Consider the following 17843-nt stretch of genomic DNA (forward strand, 5'->3'; position numbering starts at 1 on the left):
GGGCGCCTGTAGTCCCAGCTACTCGGGGAGGCTGAGGCAGGAGAATGGCGTTAAACCCGGGAGGCGGAGCTTGCAGTGAGCTGAGATCTGGCCACTGCACTCCAGCCTGGGCGACAGAGGGAGACTCCATCTCAAAAAAAAAAAAAATCATTTAATTGTACACATAAAACAGATAGATATTGTGGTATGTAAAGCTGTCTTTTTTTAAAACAAACAAACAAACAAAAACTAATGAAAGGTGCCAAAGTTAATCAGTGTTGAATTGTTTTTCATGAGCCTCACTGTGCTTAGGGTTTCGTATGAGAGAGAGGCCAAACCAAAGGATCTGTGTATTCTGTAGGTCAAAGGACAACACACATGAAACTCTGAGCTTCTGGAGTCTTCCATGGTATTTGGGAGAGTTGGTGTGATTCAGGTTAGAGTCAGACTACTGCCAATTATAGCCGTGTTTGGGTAAATTTGAACCTTCATTTTGGCTGTGGATAATTTCATCCTGTTGGATTCTGTTTACAGATAGGATTAGTTCAAATGTATAAATTTTTGTTGGTGGTTTACCTGTAAAATGAGGGGGTTGAAAGTATTTTTCCAACTTTTGACATTCTGTTATTATTATTATTATTATTTTTTAATCTCCGTGGATTCCAGACATTCTGTATTTCTAGAAAAGTGGAAATAACATCATTTTAGTAGTCATTCATTCATTCATTCATTCGCTCATTTAAAAAGCGTGTATTGAATTATTGAACATCTGTTACACCCCAGGCAGCCTCCTGGACACTGGGTCAATGCATTATTAGCTAGAATTAGGAGACTTAATACCTGATTCTCCTTGGTAGCTGTCTGTGTACCATTGTGAAATCACCTACTCAGCTGAGCCAGAACTTTGTCCTGTGCAAACTGGAATATGATATAATAATCTCATAGTTTATTGTGGAGACCACGTCACCTAAGAAAATGTGAGAGCATTTTGTAAAATGTAGAATATTGTACATATATGAATAATTACTGTAGCTTGAGTCCAAGACTGCCTTAGCAACCTCCACCTCCCGGGTTCAAGCGATTCTCCTGCCTCAGCCTCCGGAGTAGCTGCGATTACAGGCGTGCGCCACCACGCCCAGCTGATTTTGTATATTTAGTAGAGACGAGGGTTCATCATGTTAGCCAGGCTGATCTTGAACCCCTGACCTCAGGTAATCCGCCCTCCTCCGTCTCCCAAAGTGCTGGGATTACCGGCGTGAGCCATGGCGCCCGGCCCCTAAATTAGCTGTTAATCTAAACCACTGAACCTTAACCTCATTTTTGAGTAGGCTAACTCCATGGGCAGAGAAAGTCAAGTAGTGCCTTTAAATTTTTTTTGCCAATAACTGACGCACTAGCGCTGTGGCTTCACTCTGCCCTCAAATGGGATGGCGCATAGTGTTAGGCGCATGCTCCTTGATGCCCTGCGGCGCGGCGCTCCTAGGCTCGGGGACGCGCACGCAATTCGCTGTCGTTGGCTGACTTCCGGTGGTGCCAAAGCCGTTTCCGCGGAATCAGGCCGGCAGGTGAGGGTACAGGTTTGTGTGTGGTGGGGTGGGAAGAGGCAGGTGGGAGCTGGGACACCTGGGCGAACGATGTCCAGGACGAGAGGGTCCGGTCTGAGGGTGGGCGCTGGATGCGTAGCGGAAGTTAAGGGCGTGAAGGTCTCTAGTTGGGAATGGGGATTGGGGCCAGCCCTGGGCACCGAGGTGGAAGCGCGGTTAGGACCCCTTTTGAAAATGTTTTCCTAGGAGAGGGCCGTGCCGGGGCTGCCTCCACATTGGCATTCATTCACCCTGCTGGTCCGACTTGGGTTCCCAAAAAAGCGGACTCTGTCGAGCTACTGTTGTGTTTGAGGTGCCTGGAGCTGAAGTAGCTGTCTTTTTTCCTTTTCTTTCTTTCTTTCTTTTTCTTTTGTTTTCCTTTTTTTGATCTCAGTAATTATCTGTGAAATAAAAGAGTTGCCCTGGCTACTCCCATTCTATTTCTCATCCAGTCACCACCATCTCTCACAGGAATCTAACGAAATCTTCATGTTTTATTAAGCTTTAATTACTAAGGACATCAGTTGATTGAGGGGATGAAGAATCTCCCCTAATGTCTTGGAGAAACAGAAGGGAGGTTTAAAACTAACTATAGGTCGGGCGCGGTGGCTCATGCCTATAATTCTAGCACTTTGGGAGGCTGAGGTGGGAGGATCGCTTGAGGCCAGGAGTTTGAGACCAGTCTGGGTAATAAATCGAGACCCCGTCTCTACCAAAAAAAAAAAAAATCGCTGAGGGTTGTGGCAAGTGCCTGTAGTCCCGGCTACTTGGGAGGCTGAGGCCAGAGGGTCATTGGAGCCCAGGAGTCTGAGGCTGCAGTGACTAGGATCTTGCCACTGCACTCCGGTCTGGGCAACAGAGCGAGACTTTGTCTCTGGAGAGAAAGAGAGAAAGAAAAGAAAGAAAGCGAAATCTAACCTTAGACTCTTAGAGTTACAAATAACTTTTGTTTTTCAGTTCTCTAGTTCCAGCTTTCATCTAGTACTCTGATAAGTGGACATTCAGGCTTTGCTTGAACATTGCCAGTGATCTCACACAAGGCAGCTTATTCTATTGTTGGATCTATTTATGACAGTAAAGTTTTCCTGGGTAATAAGATGTCTTTTTTTTTTTTTTTTTTTTTTTTTTTTGAGACAGAGTCTTGCTCTGTTGCCCAAGGTGGAGTGCAGTGGCATGATCTTGGCTCACTGCAACCTCCACCTCCCGGGTTCAAGTGATTCTCCTGCTTCAGCCTCCCGAGAAGCTGGGACTACAGGTGCCCACCACCACGCCTGGCTAATTTTTGTATTTTTTAGTAGAGACAAGGTTTCACCATATTGACCAGGCTGGTCTCAAACTCCTGACCTTGTGATCCGCCCGCCTTGGCCTCCCAAAGTGTTGGGATTACAGGTGTGAGCCACTGCGCCCAGCCACCATCAGTTTTTATATAATGCTTAACACTTGGCCCAAATGCTGCACAGAATAAGTTGTTTAACCTCTGTTTCATTTATTATTCAGGGAGCTTTCACTGAGTATCTACAATATTCAGTGACATGTGGAGTATCAATACTCAGTGATACACTGAGTATCTACAATACCCAAATACTGAACTGGTGCAGTGGCTTGGATGGAACCGTAATCCCAATGACTTGGGAGGCTGAGGTGGGAGCGTTGCTTGAGCCCAGGAGGTCAAGGCTGCCGTGAACTATGTTCATGCCATTGCAATGCAGCCTGGGTGACAGAGCAATACCTTGTTCCAAAAAAAACCCAGATACTGCTGGATGTTAGGGATATGAATTGAAATAATCCTGTTTCTCAAAAAGCTCATAGTTTTGGAGGAAGCAGACAAGAAATAGAAAGACGAGAAACCATTACAAAACTGATAAGTATTGTAAAAGAGGTTTGCAAACAGGTACTAAAAGAACATAGAGGATACCCTCTGGTTTAGGTCAGTAGTGCCCTTAAAATGTGATAACTAGAATTGAAGCAAAAAGCCAAGAAGTAACATAGCACAGAGGATAGTAGGACTCTTATCTTCCTTGTTTCAACACAAAAGTTGTTAATATAGCCAACCCTTTTTCTTTTTCTTTTTTTTTTTTTTTTTTTTGAGATGGAGTTTTACTCTTGTCGCCTAGGCTGGAGTGCAATGATGAGCGATTTTGGCTCATGGCAGCCTCCATGTCCAGGTTCAAGTGATTGTCCTGCCTCAGCCTCTGGAATAGTTGAGATCACAGGCGTGCACCACCATGCCCGGCTAATTTTGTATTTTTAGTAGAGACAAGGTTTCTCCATGTTGGTCAGGCTGGTCTCGAACTCCTGACCTCAGGTGATCTGCCCACCTCAGCCTCCCAAAGTGCTGGGATTACAGATGTGAGCCAACGCCTGGCCAACATAGCCTAACCTTTTAAACAGTCACGCTTTGCTTTTGATTTGTTTCCGTTAATGGAAATACCTGTTTATTTTATTTTTTTATTTATTTATTTTTTTGAGACGGAGTCTCGCTTTGTCACCCAGGCTGGAGTGCAGTGGCGAGATCTCAGCTCACTGCAAGCTCCGCCTCCCGGGTTCACGCCATTCTCCTGCCTCAGCCTCCGAGTAGCTGGGACTACAGTCGCCCGCCACCTCGCCCGGCTAGTTTTTTGTATTTTTAGTAGAGACAGGGTTTCACCATGTTAGCCAGGATGGTCTCTATCTCCTGACCTCGTGATCCACCCGTCTCGGCCTCCCAAAGTGCTGGGATTACAGGCTTGAGCCACCGCGCCTGGCCTGGAAATACCTGCTTATTGAAACAGCAATAGCAAACATGTATTGATCATTTACCATCTAATGAAGTGGATGCTACTATATTCCATTTTATAGCTGAAAAAACTGAGATTCAGGATGAGTAACTCACACAAGGTCATAAAGCTGGAGAGAAGGTGACTCGGGAAACATCCAGATAGTCTGACCCCACAGTTTATTCTCAGCATCATGCTAGTCTACCACCCTGATGGTAATAACAACAATGTTTATTAATCTCTTACCCTTTAATTCTTGTAACAATTCTATGAAGTAAGAGCAATTATTTTTTACTGTTGAGGATACTGAAGACTTGCAAAGTTAAATCACTTGGCCAAGGTAACAGTAGTCCATCAGTAGTAATCAGTGGAGTTGAGATTTGAACTCAGTTACTTAACTGCTGTCTCTCAGCTTCCACCTAAAGGGAAATTGTGCGTTTGGTGTGAAGTATTGTGTTCGTGATTGAACATGAATAAATGAAAAGATAATTGAGTAAATGTTATTACGATTAATTAATATGAAGGCAGTAAGAACTTGTTTTTTTTCTTTCAGAATGGAACAAAAGTGGGACTTTTAAAATGTTGCCCTGTAAGAAGAGAAGAACTACAGTGACAGAGTCCCTGCAGCATAAAGGCAATCAGGAGGAAAACAACGTAGACCTAGAATCAGCTGTTAAACCAGAATCTGACCAGGTTAAGGACTTGAGGTCGGTGTCACTGTCCTGGGATCCAAGTCATGGCAGAGTAGCTGGCTTCGAAGTACAATCTGTGCAGGATGCAGGAAATCAGCTTGGTATGGAGGATACATCTCTGAGCTCTGGGATGCTCACCCAGGACACAAATGTACCGATTCTAGAAAGTGTTGATGTTGCCATCTCTCAGGGAATCACCCTACCTTCCTTGGAGTCTTTTCACCCCCTTAATATACACATTGGTAAAGGAAAACTCCAGGCTACTGGCTCAAAAAGAGGGAAAAAAATTACACTGAGGCCTGGGCCAGTTACCCAAGAAGACAGACGTGATCATCCTATCCTAAAGGAGCCTTTTTCAGAAGAGCCTAGTGAAGAAGTCAAGGAAGAAGGAGGTAAGGTATAAAAGGTCTCTAGGTTACATTCTTGTCAATACCTCTTTGCCATTGCTATTTCTGGGTGCCTTTACAGAGTAGTATTTCTGAAAGGGGATATTGATTTGGTACGGAATTAGAACTGTTGTGTTTCTAAGGGTCAGCAGTGAACTATTTTTTTTCATGAGACAGAATCTTGCTCTGTCACCAGGCTAGAGTGCAATGGTGGGATCTCGACTCACTGCAGCCTCCACCTCCTGGATTCAAGCGATTCTCCTGCCTCAGCCTCCCAAGTATCTGGGATTACAGGCATCCGCCACCACTCCTGGCTAATTTTGTATTTTTAGTAGAGACGGGGTTTCACCACATTGGTCAGGCTGGTCTCGGAACTCCCGACCTCAGGTGATCCATTCGCCTTGGCCTCCCAGAGTGCTGGGATTATAGGTGTGAGCCACTGTGCCTGGCCAGCAGTGAACTTTATGAATGAATATAGACTTTCCTTTCCCCTCCCTTTCCCTATAATCACTTCTGTATCCCTTTCATTCCATTCTCTCATCCTTTGTTTGAGATGAATGACCCTTCCAATTTGAAGGATGAATTGCGGTTTGACAGAAAATGGTATGGGCACATAGGCCGAGAACAGTACACAGAGATACACTTGCAGAAGAGGATGGTGACATGGTTGCTTGGAAGAGGTGGTGGGAGATGACTTCTTTTTTTTTTTTTGGTTTTTTTTTTTTGAGACGGAGTCTCTCTCTGTCGCCCAGGCTGGAGTGCAGTGGTGTCATCTTGGCTCACTGCAACTTCCACCTCCCGTGTTCAAGTGATTCCCTTGCTTCAGCCTCACGCATAGCTGGGATTACAGGTGCCTGCCACCATGTCCGGCTAATTTTTGTATTTTTATTAGAGACGAGGTTTCCCCATGTTGGCCAGGCTGGTCTCAAACTCCTGACCTCAGGTGATCCACCTACCTTGGCCTCACAAGTGCTAGGATTACAGGCATGCACCACCATGCCCGGCTAATTTTTTTGTTGTTTTTTTTTTGAGACAGAGTCTCACTCTGTTGCCCAGGCTGGAGTGCAGTGGCGCGATCTCGGTTCATTGCAACCTCCGCTTCCTGGGTTCAAGCGATTCTCCTGCCTCAGCCTCCCGAGTAGCTGGGGTTATAGGTACCCACCACCATGCCCAGCTAATTTTTGTGTTCTTAATAGAGACAGGGTTTCACCATGTTGGTCAGGCTGGTCTCGAACTCCTGACCTCGTGATCTGCTCTCTTCAGCCTCCCAAAGTGCTGGGATTACAGGCTTGAGGCACTGCACCTGGCTTTTTTTGTATTTTTAATTGAGATAGGGTTTCGCCATGTTGGCCAGGCTAGTCGTGAACTCCTGACCTCAGGTGATCTGCCTGCCTCAGCCTCCCAAAGTGCTGGGATTACAGGCATGAGCTACCACGCCCGGCCCGTTTTTATTTTTTAAAACCAATCCATTTAATTGTGTCTTTCAAGGTAAACAATATACGGAGCCTGGATCCCAAGCCTGAGAATGCTATGGGTCCAAAACTTGTGGTATTCTCAGAGTTCAGAAGGGTTAGAACTCATGGTGTTACAAGGCAGAGAACATACGGAATTTGTGTATTCCATTTAGCAATTTTGTAAATTACCAGAAACAGACCGAAAGAGTCTTTCAAGATGGGAAAAATTCAACTCCTGGTTTGGTTTTGTTTTGTTTTGTTTTGTTTGAGACGTAGTTTTGCTCTTGTTTCCCAAGCTGGAGTGCAATGGCACAATCTCAGTGGCCTCTCCTCAGTTCAAGCAATTCTTCTGCCTCAGCCTCCTGAGTAGCTGGGACTACAGCTCAGCTAATTTTGTGTGCCACCACGCTCAGCTAATTTTTGTATGTTTAGTAGAGGTGGGGTTTCACCATGTTGGCCAGGCTGGTCTCAAACTCGTGACCTCAAGTCATCCACCCACCTTGGCCTCTCAAAGTACTGGGATTATAGGCGTGAGCCACCATGCCTGGCCCAGGACAGCTTTTTAACAAGCAGTTAAAGTGGAAAAGAACCCCCTAGTGGCACACTGATTTAATTTATGAGATTTTAGTTTACAAATTAAAAAGTCTATATGTTTTACATTTTCTCCTTTTTCTCTTTATATCACTTTTTTCCTTTATCTTTCTCTTTGTCGTCTTTTGTATCCTTTTTTGCTCTCTTCTTTTTCCTATCTTTCTTCTCTACATCCCAGTTGGCAATCTTGTTGATGAGGTTGTGCAGGGTGATGACAGAATGGATCGGCGAGGCCAAGTACACCACCACCATTTGGTTATTGGTCTTCGGTAAAAGGCCTTGACAAGGGCCGGGCACGGTGGTTCACACCTGTATTCCTAGCACTTTGGGAGGCCGAGGAGGGTGGATCACCTGAGGTCAGGAGTTCAAGACCAGCCTGACCAACATGGAGAAACCCCGTCTCTACTAAAAATACAAAATTAGCCAGGCATGGTGGCGCATGCCTGTAATCCCAACTACTCGGGAGGCTGAGGCAAGAGAATCGCTTGAACCTGGGAGGCAGAGGTTGTGGTGAGCCGAGATCACACCATTGCACTCCAGCCTGGGCAAAAAGAGTGAAACTCCGTCTCAAAAAAAAAAAAAAAAAAGGCCTTGACAAACTCCAATAGGCTGATGACTGGCAGCAGCTTGAAGACCTCCTGAAGCTGATAGATGATTTGGTGGTTGGTGGACAGTTTGCCTGTGGCAACTTTTTCCAGGTAGCTTCTGATACCCAGAAGCTTGGAGTTCAGTCCCTTCACATCCAGGACCTGGTTTGTGATCCACTGGGAAAGAGTGCCCACTGTAGTGTCTTTGATGTCTTGTAGCAAGTGTTTAACTCCAATTTCCTTAGCTTCCTCTGCTCCAGTTTCACTGGTCACATGCTCAAATGTTTTCAAGGCTGAAGTTCCATCATCATAGATTTCTCCTGAAATATATGCTTCTATAGGCAGCCCTAAGTCCTTTGGCTTCATGTCACTAGTGACCAATACTGAGTTATGGCAGTATCTTTTCATGATTTCATTGAAGGCAGTGTCATTCTTGTGTAGTTTAGGGCCTGTGTGGTACCACCCAACTGTTCTTTCTCTGGCATTCATCCTCTTAAACATCCTATATGTGTTTTCCAAATAATCGTGGGCTAAAAAACAATCATCTGTGTCATCTTCATTTAAAGGGACTGCAGAACTGCTGGATACATCAAGTACTTTCATTTGCCATGACTGCAAAAGCACATGAAGAATGCATTTCTGTTTTCCAACCTTGCTGATTCTGTTGAAATGATCCACCACACTGAGCAGTATACCTGGGGGTAGACCACCACCTTCTGTATCACCAGGTCCAGCCTCATGATACACTGTGGCCACCAGGCCTGGCTCCCTGTGACCCACTGGAGTTTCTTCTAGCATGGAAATGCATTATAATTAGTGTGTAATAAGCAGTGAGAACAACCAAAGGTCACTTTTGTTACCATCTTGGTTGTAACTGGTTTTGGCTGCTTTCTTTGCTGCATCCTGTTTTGATCAGGGTTTTGTTCTTGTTTTCTTCAGCAAGGGTCTCTGGCCAGTGCTTGGAAAACAAATCCTGCTTCTGTCCTACCTCACTCCCCACATTATATACTCCCCTTCAGTCTTAACAGGGTTGTAGAAGGGTGGAAGTCCATCTTCTGCAACTGCTTCCTGTTGTTTTTATGGGCATTGGCCCTGCCTAGCATTGGAGGAGTAAAAATCTCTTGATGCCTCATCTAAGGGATCAGAACAAGGATGTGTTGGAAGCCATGTGCCAGCATCATCTTCACATGGAAATTGTTGCAATCTAGAAGACACAAACTTTACAAGGAGGCTGTAGGAGGCAGGGCCAAAGACTGGTAGTTATAGGATAACACTAGAGGTCCTAAAAAGAGTAGAAACCAGGTGAGACTTGGGAGGGTGTTTTCTTTGTTGTTATTTTTTGGGTTTTTTTTGAGACAGGATCTCGCTCTGTCACCAAGGCTGGAGTGCAGTGGTGCGATCGTGGCCCACTGCAGCTTCAACCTCCCAGGCTCAAGTGATCCTCCTGCCTTAGCCTCCTGAATAGCTGGGAACACAGGTGTGTGCCAGCAACACCCAGCTGATTTTTAAATTTTTTTGTAGAGACAGTCTCACTATGTTGCCCGGGCTGGTCTTGACTCATCCTCCCACTTTAGCCTCCCACAGTACTGGTATTGCAGGCGTGAGCCACTGTGCCTGGCCAGGAGGGTACTTTTTATGGTCAACCAGATATAGTTGGGGTCAGTTCCCTGGTTATATATATGTAACCAGGTGGCTTGCTCTTAGAACTTTTGAGTGTTAACCTCAACCTGTCCAGAGTTGTTAATATATGTGCAGCGGGTCTTATTGATAACAGTGCAGACTCCACCTTTTTCAGTCAATAAACAATCCAAGACTAGTCTGTTGTCAGGGTTACATTTGCCAGAGAGTCCAGAGATTCCTGAATTCTTCTTAATGTCTGACTTGTGTTGGTGGCCAGAGATTCTAGGGCCTGAGTTATGTTTCTTAGCGTTGACTTCTGGTATGCAAAGCCCCCCACACGGGGCCACCACCCCTCACCCTTATTGCTGTCCCAATTCCTGTAAAAATTAATCCTATTGCTCTTTTACTTCTTGTTTTTCTAGGTTTTATGGGGTTATGAATGGATACCCCCTGAAGGGATAATGGTGGCCAAAATACATTCACTGGTGTTTCAAGGTTTTGATAAGCAAAATAGAAAGCTATTCCTAGAAGAATAAATGGTTCCCTACAGGGTTGGAAGTGGGTGTGGGGTAGGATTTCTTCCCCTAAAGGTGAACCCAGATGGGTCACAAATTGAATCCTTGCAAGGTATGCTGTGCATTTTTTTATTGCCAAACTGGGTCTATAGAGATACCTTTTCCAGGTTCCAATGCGGGTGATTGGATAGCCCTCATTTTCCACCAGAGGGTGGTACCTCCATCTTTCCAGGTTAAGCAGTCGTTTCTCCCTTGCATGTATTAGTCCTGGAGGAGGCACCATGTATAGTCTCCGTGTTTACCAGTGGGATCCCATTTGCCCTCCCATGGCCTTGGGAATTTGGCCACTAGGGTTAGTTCAAAGCATCATGGTGAATTTCTGTCTCTGTGTCATTGTCACAACAATTTGTGCAAAAGATAGTATCATTAGTACACTAGAGCTGTAGATACCCAGCGTCCTAGGTCCAGGTAATAGTAGGGGGGTAGGAGGGTGGTTGGAGAGGAGTCAGGTGAATCTGTTAAGTGTGGGAGAGAGCCATTTTACAAGTAGGGGCCTAGGTACCAGAGGAACACTATGGCCAATTAGGAGGTTTGGGGAGATGGCTGTGAGGTTTGCAGGTTGCACCAGAGGGTGATGCTGTCTATCCTGAGGGTGCTGATGACAGATTCCGCAATCATGCATGCTATTTCCCGATGCTATAATTCTAGAAATGTTTACTATGGAGTTTTGTTCCTATTCCACAGTGAGTTAGATTGATTAGAAGCAGGGAGCAAGAAGAACAGGGACAACTGGGTATCACACTGGGCTTTAGGGTGGTCCCTATACTCAATAAGGACAAGTAAGGTGTTTCTCAGGAGGAGGTGGTTGCTACTTATCTGTCTTGTGAAATGGCAACTTTAAGTCTTCCAGAGGTTTGCAGGTGTAGGTCATAGTGTCCTAGTCTTGTGCCTGTAGGGATTCACAAAAAACAGGTTTGTTTAATCCAGGACAGGTGTATCTAGCTAGTGATTCCCCGAAGTTTAACAGCAATGGGAGTGCTTAACAATACCTAATGGGGAGTGGGGGCCCTTCCATATTGATTATATTACAATTGATCTTCAAGGGATACTTCTTTCCAAGTTTTTTTTTTTTTTTTGAGATGGGGTCTTGCTCTGTTGCCCAGTCTGGAGTGCAGTGGCGCTATCTCGGCTCACTGCAACCTCTGCCTCCTGGGTTCAAGCAATTCCCCTGCCTCAGCCTCCCAAGTAGCTGGGAGTACAGGCGTGTGCCACTATGCCGAGCTAATTTTTTTGTATTTTACTAGAGATGGGGTTTCACCTTGTTGGCCAGGATGGTCTTGATCTCTTGACCTCGTGATCCACCCACTTTGGCCTCCCAGAGTGCTAGGATTACGGGTGTGAGCCACCGGCCTGGCCCTTTCCAAGTTTTTAATAGGACTAAGTTTCCTGGTTAAACGGAGCAATCTTTTCCTTTGTGGGAAAGGGCAATACTTTATTTTCATATTCTTAGAGGGCCTTTTGAACCTGGCCTCCTAAGTTCCAGAGGGGAGAGGGGAAGGTATAGTGAGGCTTGTCCAACCGCTTGTTTCTTGTCATGGCCTGAATTAGTTTTTCAAGTTTCTTTCTTTTTTCTTTTTTTTTTTTTTTTTGAGACGGAGTTTTGCTCTGTTGCCCAGGCTGCTGGAGTGCAATGGAGCCATCTCTGCTCACTGCAAGCTCCGCCGCCTGGGTTCCTGGGTTCACACCATTCTCCTGCCTCAGCCTCCTGAGTAGCTGGGACTACAGGTACCCGCCACCATGCCTAGGTAATTTTTTTTTTTTTTTTTTGTATTTTTAGTAGAGACGGGGTTTCACTGTGTTAGCCAGGATGGTCTTTTTTTTTTTTTTTTTTTTTTTTTGAGACGGAGTCTCGCTGTGTCACCCAGGCTGGAGTGCAGTGGCGCGATCTCGGCTCACTGTAAGCTCCGCCTCCCGGGTTCACGCCATTCTCCTGCCTCAGCCTCCCGAGTAGCTGGGACTACAGGCACCCGCCACCTCGCCCGGCTAATTTTTTGTATTTTGTAGTAGAGACGGGGTTTCACCGTGTTCGCCAGGATGGTCTCGATCTCCTGACCTCGTGATCCGCCCGTCTCGGCCTCCCAAAGTGCTGGGATTACAGGCTTGAGCCACCGCGCCCGGCCTCCAGGATGGTCTTGATCTCCTGACTTTGTGATCCGCCCGCCTTGGCCTCCAAAAGTTCTGGGATTACAGGCGTGAGCCACCGCACCCGGCCCCCTTTTTTTTTTTTTTTTTGAGACGGAGTCTCATTCTGTTGCCCACACTGCTGTGCAGTGACGCAGTCTTGGCTCACTGCAACCTCCGCCTCCCGGGTTCAAGCAATTCTCCTGCCTCAGCCTCATCAAAACTAGCTGGAATTACAGGCGTGTGCCACCACACCCAGCTAATTTTTGTATTTTTAGTAGAGACAAGGTTTCACCATCTTGGCCAGGCTGGTCTCGAACTCCTATCCTCAAGTGATCCACCCACCTCGGCCTTCCAAAGTGCTGGGATTACAGGCGTAAGCCACTGTGCCTGTCCTATACTACATTTTTCTTAAATAACTAGTCATTCTACTACTCTAGAACAATAATTTACCATATAAGATCCTTTTTTTTCCCTGCCGAGATTTGCAGGATTCTTTCTTATGTAGAATTATTCTCTTTTCTTTATAATTTTCCTTACCAAAAATACCTCTGAACGTCCATAACTTTCTTTACCTATCTCTCCCCTACTTACTGGTTCCTTTCTACCTGGTTTCATAAATTACCTTTTCAAGTCCAACCTTTAGATAACTTTTGAATTAGGCACAATTATTCCTTTTCTCGATAAAAACGCATCTTCTTTGGTAAGTTTTATATCAACCTAGGAAGCAAGAAATCCTGAACTATCAGATATTAGCATTTTATAGATGAGAACCATTCTACAGTTTTTAAAATTTTTTATTTTATTGTAAAATGTTTCCCTATATAATATTCCTTTCTTAATTGGAAATGACCCAGGCATCCAATAAGCATCCAAAATGATTTTAAGATTTTAAATTATACAAAAAGTTCACTTACAAGCATTTATCTCATTACATTTACCTAATTTATTATTATTTATAATTTTTTTTTTTTTTTTTTTTGAGACAGTCTCACGCTGTCACCCAGGTTGGAGTGCAGTGGCATAATCTTAGTTTACTGTAACCTCCGCCTCCTGGATTCAAGAGCTTGGGCCTCAGCCTTCCAAGTAGCTGGGATGCATGCACCACCACGCCTGGCTAATTTTTGTATTTTTAGTAGAGATGGGGTTTTGCCATGTTGGCCAGGCTGGTCTCAAACTACTGACCTCAAGTAATCCACCTGCCTTGGCCACCCAAAGTGCTGGCATTACAGGTGAGGGCCACTGTGCCTATCTAGAACTATATTAGACAAAATTGGTCATTCAAAGTTATTTCCTGGTTAACCATTTTTAAATTCTGAACATTAGGTGAACCCCTAAGAAAGAATCTTAAACACATGGGCATTTTGCCAGTAACTCAGAAGATTCAGCTATTTTCATTGAGCCAACAATCTTAAATTAGTCTTATTTATACAATTCTGAAGACATTTCTATTTCCAGCAATTATTTAATTAATTGATTTTTTGAGACAGGGTTTCTGTTTCCCAGGCTGGAATGCAGTGGCATGATCACAGCTCACTGCAGCTTCCACCTCTTGGGGTCAAGTGATCTTTCCATCTCAGCCTCCTGAGTAGCTGGGACTATAGGTGTGTGCCACCACACCTAGCTAACATTTTTGTTTTTAGAGATGGAGTCTCACTATGTTGCCCAGACTCGTCCTGAACTCCTGGGCTCTAGCAGTCCTCCCACCTTAGCCTCCCAAAATGTTGGGAGGTGTGAGTGGCGGCACCCAGTCTTTATTAATAATTTGAAAACAAGTTTTATTTACCAAAAGACTCATGTGAACTTGAAAAGCATTTGGACTTTATTAAAGATAGCTGGATTTAAATTATTTCTGACAATTTTGAAACCTGTTCACATGGCTGAACTTTGTTTTTTCTAATAGGTAATCCAAGGAAACTGTAGACTAGAATTTGGGTAAGGTAGTTTTCATAACAGTTTTATTTTAAAAACCTCTTTTATGCTTTTTTTTTCCCCTTCAACTTCAGAGGAGGAGGAGATGATTAAAAAGGGCAGAAAAGAAAAAGAGGGAAAGGAAGCAGAGTGGGGGATGAGGGGTACCTTTCCCTTTGTTTCTTTGGTGGGGGAGAGAGAAAGAGAGAGAGAGCAAGCCAGAATACTCATTGATGGATGAAGGGGCACCTTACCATGACAACTTCAAGATCAGAGATCTTGGACCCAAGACCTTGGGACTGTCCCAGGGTGGGACTCTAACCCATAATCCTAGAGAGACATGACCAGTAGAAGTATGATAAAAGAAGACGGAAGAGGTGGAAAGGGAAAGGAAGCTAGGAAAAACAGGCTCCTGTAGCAGCAAATGTGAATTGGGGAAGAGAGGAGTTGTTCAGGGGATGTCCTTGGAGTCCCTGAGACAGTGGAGAACTCACCCATCAGTGGAGACACCAAAAAAAAGTGTTCAGGCGGCTGCTTTTCTGTATTGCAGGGAGTCATCATCAGGTCAGAGGGTCAGGGCCTCCAGAAAAATGGGCTTGAACAGGGTAGCTCATTTGGGACCCTCATTTTGAGCAGCAAGAAAAACAGACAGGAAGAGACCTATTGCAGAAAAGAAAATTTATGATTTTAGGAGGGACTAGAAGAGTTGCTGAAGTGGGTGCAGTGACAAAGAGAGTAAGGAAAAAAATGAAACGGCACCAAATGCTGAAAAACCTGGAGTATCTAGACATTGGCCAGTGAGGGTCCCCATACCAGATGCTGAAAACTGGGGAGCATCTGGGGGTGGCCAACAGTGAGCCCCAAAGACATGAGACCTAACACAGTTGGGGCCACAGAACAATGTGACTCTGACATCCCAGAGTCAGCACAAAGGAATACCTCTCAAAATAACAAAAGCCTGCCTTACATGGAATAGAAAGAACTATCCAAATTGCTGAAACAGAGACTACAAACATGACAACAGGATAAACATAAGTATGCATTTAGGCACTAAGAGCAGAAAAGTAAAATGACAGGTCATTAGAAGCTAAAGAGAAAGGTCCAAGAGAGAAGGTGACAAAGTAAATTACAAAGGACATGGATGCCCAGGTGTGCTTCTGTCTGGGGCACCCAGATGATGAGGGACAATGAACTGCCTAACAACCTAGAGATACCATTCCCATTTCCTGATTGATTTGAAAAGGTAAAGGGAGAGAGAAGAGAGTGAAAGAGAAAGTAAATCAGTTAATACCACATTGGTCAGGCGCGGTGGCTCACGCCTGTAATCCCAGCTCTTTGGGAGGCCGAGGTGGGCGGATCACGAGGTCAGATCGAGACCATCCTGGCTAACACGGTGAACCACCCCCCCCCCCCCCCCCCCCCCCCGTCTCTACTAAAAATGCAAAAAAATTAGCTGGGCGTGGTGGCGGGCGCCTGTAGTCCCAGCTACTTGAGAAGCTGAGGAAGGAGAATGGCGTGAACCCGGGAGGTGGAGCTTGCAGTGAGCTGAGATCGCGCCACTGCACTCTAGCCTGTGCAACAGAACAAGACTCCATCTCAAAAAAAAAAAAGCACACCACATTGGCCAGGCGTGGTGGCTCATGCCTGTAATCCCAGCACTTTGGGATGCCGAGGCGGGTGGATCACGAGGTCAGGAGCTCAAGACCCACCTGGCCAATGTCTCTACTAAAAATACAAAAATTAGCCGGGCATGGTGGCAGACACCTGTCATCCCAGCTACTCGGGAGGCTGAAGCAGGAGAATCGCTTGAACCTGGGAGGCGGAGGTTGCAGTGAACTGAGATCGTGCCACAGCACTCCACCCTGGGTGGCAGAGCAAGATGCCATCTCAAAAAAAACCCAAAAAACAAAACACACATTGAGGGGGAACAAAGGGGACACTCACCTTTTCGTGGAGGCCAAATGGTGCCAGTCAGTCTTTGGGTTCAAGCAATTCTTGTGCCTCAGCCTCCTAAGTACCTGGGATTACAGGTATGCACCACCATGGCTGGCTAATTTTTTGTATTTTTAGTAGAGCCGGGGTTTTGCCGTGTTGCCCAGGCTAGTATTGAACTCCTGAGCTCAGGCAGTCCACCTGCCTTGGCCTCCCAAAGTGCTAGGATTACAGGCGTGAGCCACAGTGCTCAACCCAATCAGTTTTAATTTAGGGTCTGGCTAGAGGTCTCCCTCAGTTCCCTTTGGCTTATTATTGATCCCTTCATAGTCACCAAGGAATGATGCAGGTGAACCCCAAATTGGGGCTCAGCCCAGGAGGGTTCTTGGCTTTGCACTGGAAGGAATCATGACTGAACCAACAGAGTGAATTGAAAGTAAGTTTATTAGAGAAACAGAGGAAGGGAAATGGCTGCTCCACAAGAAAGAGAAGTAGCAGCAGCGGCAGCCCTGTGGGTTGCTGGCTAGCTGTATATATACAAAGACAACAAGGAAAAAATATGTAACGGTGCCAAATGTCAAAATACCCAGAGTATCCAGGCATCAGCCCATGAGAGTCCCCATACCAAATACCGAAAATCCCAGAGCATCTAGGGGGTGGCCAACAGTGACCCCCCAAAGGCATGAGAGCTATATAGCCATATATATATGGCTATACTTTGATTATATGCTAAATAAGGGGCGGATTGTTAATGGATTTTCTGGAAAAGGGGTGAGGAGTTCCCAGAACTGAGAGTCCCTCCCCTTTTAAACCATATAAGGTAACATCTGGGAGTTGCCATGGCATTTGTAAACTGTCAGGGTGCTGGTGGGAGGTTCTTTTAGCATGCAGATGTAAGGAGGGCACCAGGAGGTGGCTTTCATCACCATCTTGCTTTTAGCTGGTTCTGGCCAGTTTTTTGATCAGCTCCTGTTTTGTTCACTGGGGTCTTTTGAACAGTGCTTGGAAAACAAGTCCTCATCTCCTACCTCAAATGGAATGTGAGGTGACAATAGGGCCAGCAAGCAAAAATAGAAATCTGAGATTGAAATTTAGTAAGAGGCAAGGACTAGAAATGTTCACAGTGTTAGTCATGGTTCTTCTCCATGGAAACAGACATGGAGGGGGAAGAACAGTGGATTAAAGAAAACCTTGCATTAAGGAAGAAGATAACAGAGAAGGAACCACTGGAGAAGTAGTAGTAAAAGTGAAAAGAGGAAGGAGAGCTTTAAGAACTAAGGTACTAGGCCGGGCGCGGTGGCTCAAGCCTGTAATCCCAGCACTTTGGGAGGCCGAGACGGGCGGCTCACGAGGTCAGGGGATCGAGACCATCCTGGCTAACACGGTGAAACCCCGTCTCTACTAAAAAATACAAAAAACTAGCTGGGCGAGGTGGCGGGCGCCTGTAGTCCCAGCTACTCGGGAGGCTGAGGCAGGAGAATGGTGTAAACCTGGGAGGCGGAGCTTGCAGTGAGCTGAGATCCGGCCACTGCACCGCAGCCTGGGCAACATAGCGAGACTTCGTCTCAAAAAAAAAAAAAAAAAAAAGAACTAAGGTACTTTAAAATTTAGTAGCAAAGGAGGGATAAGGATAATACCTGAGAAAAAGGTTACATT

General features: G+C 45.4%; 1 protein-coding gene and 1 pseudogene across 6 annotated transcripts in view; one reads left to right on the forward strand and one right to left on the reverse strand.

Moving 5' to 3' along the window:
- The first annotated feature begins 1455 nt into the window (after positions 1 to 1455).
- The window catches only part of GON4L (gon-4 like), a 95210-nt gene continuing 78822 nt past the window's right edge, over positions 1456 to 17843 (forward strand). For 5 of the 6 annotated variants that reach the window (XR_012089924.1, XR_012089925.1, XM_073008292.1 and 2 more), the window contains exons 1-2: positions 1456 to 1544; positions 4872 to 5402. Coding sequence is in view for 3 of the 6 variants with exons in the window: in XM_073008292.1 (XP_072864393.1) it covers positions 4898 to 5402 (505 nt within the window). In the remaining 3 variants the exon portion in view is untranslated. The remainder of the gene's footprint in view (positions 1545 to 4871; positions 5403 to 17843) is intronic. The other variant, XM_073008293.1, reaches the window with a different exon arrangement.
- LOC103223878 (26S proteasome non-ATPase regulatory subunit 7 pseudogene) lies at positions 7785 to 8917 on the reverse strand (annotated as a pseudogene).

The sequence above is a fragment of the Chlorocebus sabaeus genome, chromosome 20 (genome assembly GCF_047675955.1).
Source record: "Chlorocebus sabaeus isolate Y175 chromosome 20, mChlSab1.0.hap1, whole genome shotgun sequence".
Classification (NCBI taxonomy): Eukaryota; Metazoa; Chordata; class Mammalia; order Primates; family Cercopithecidae; genus Chlorocebus; species Chlorocebus sabaeus.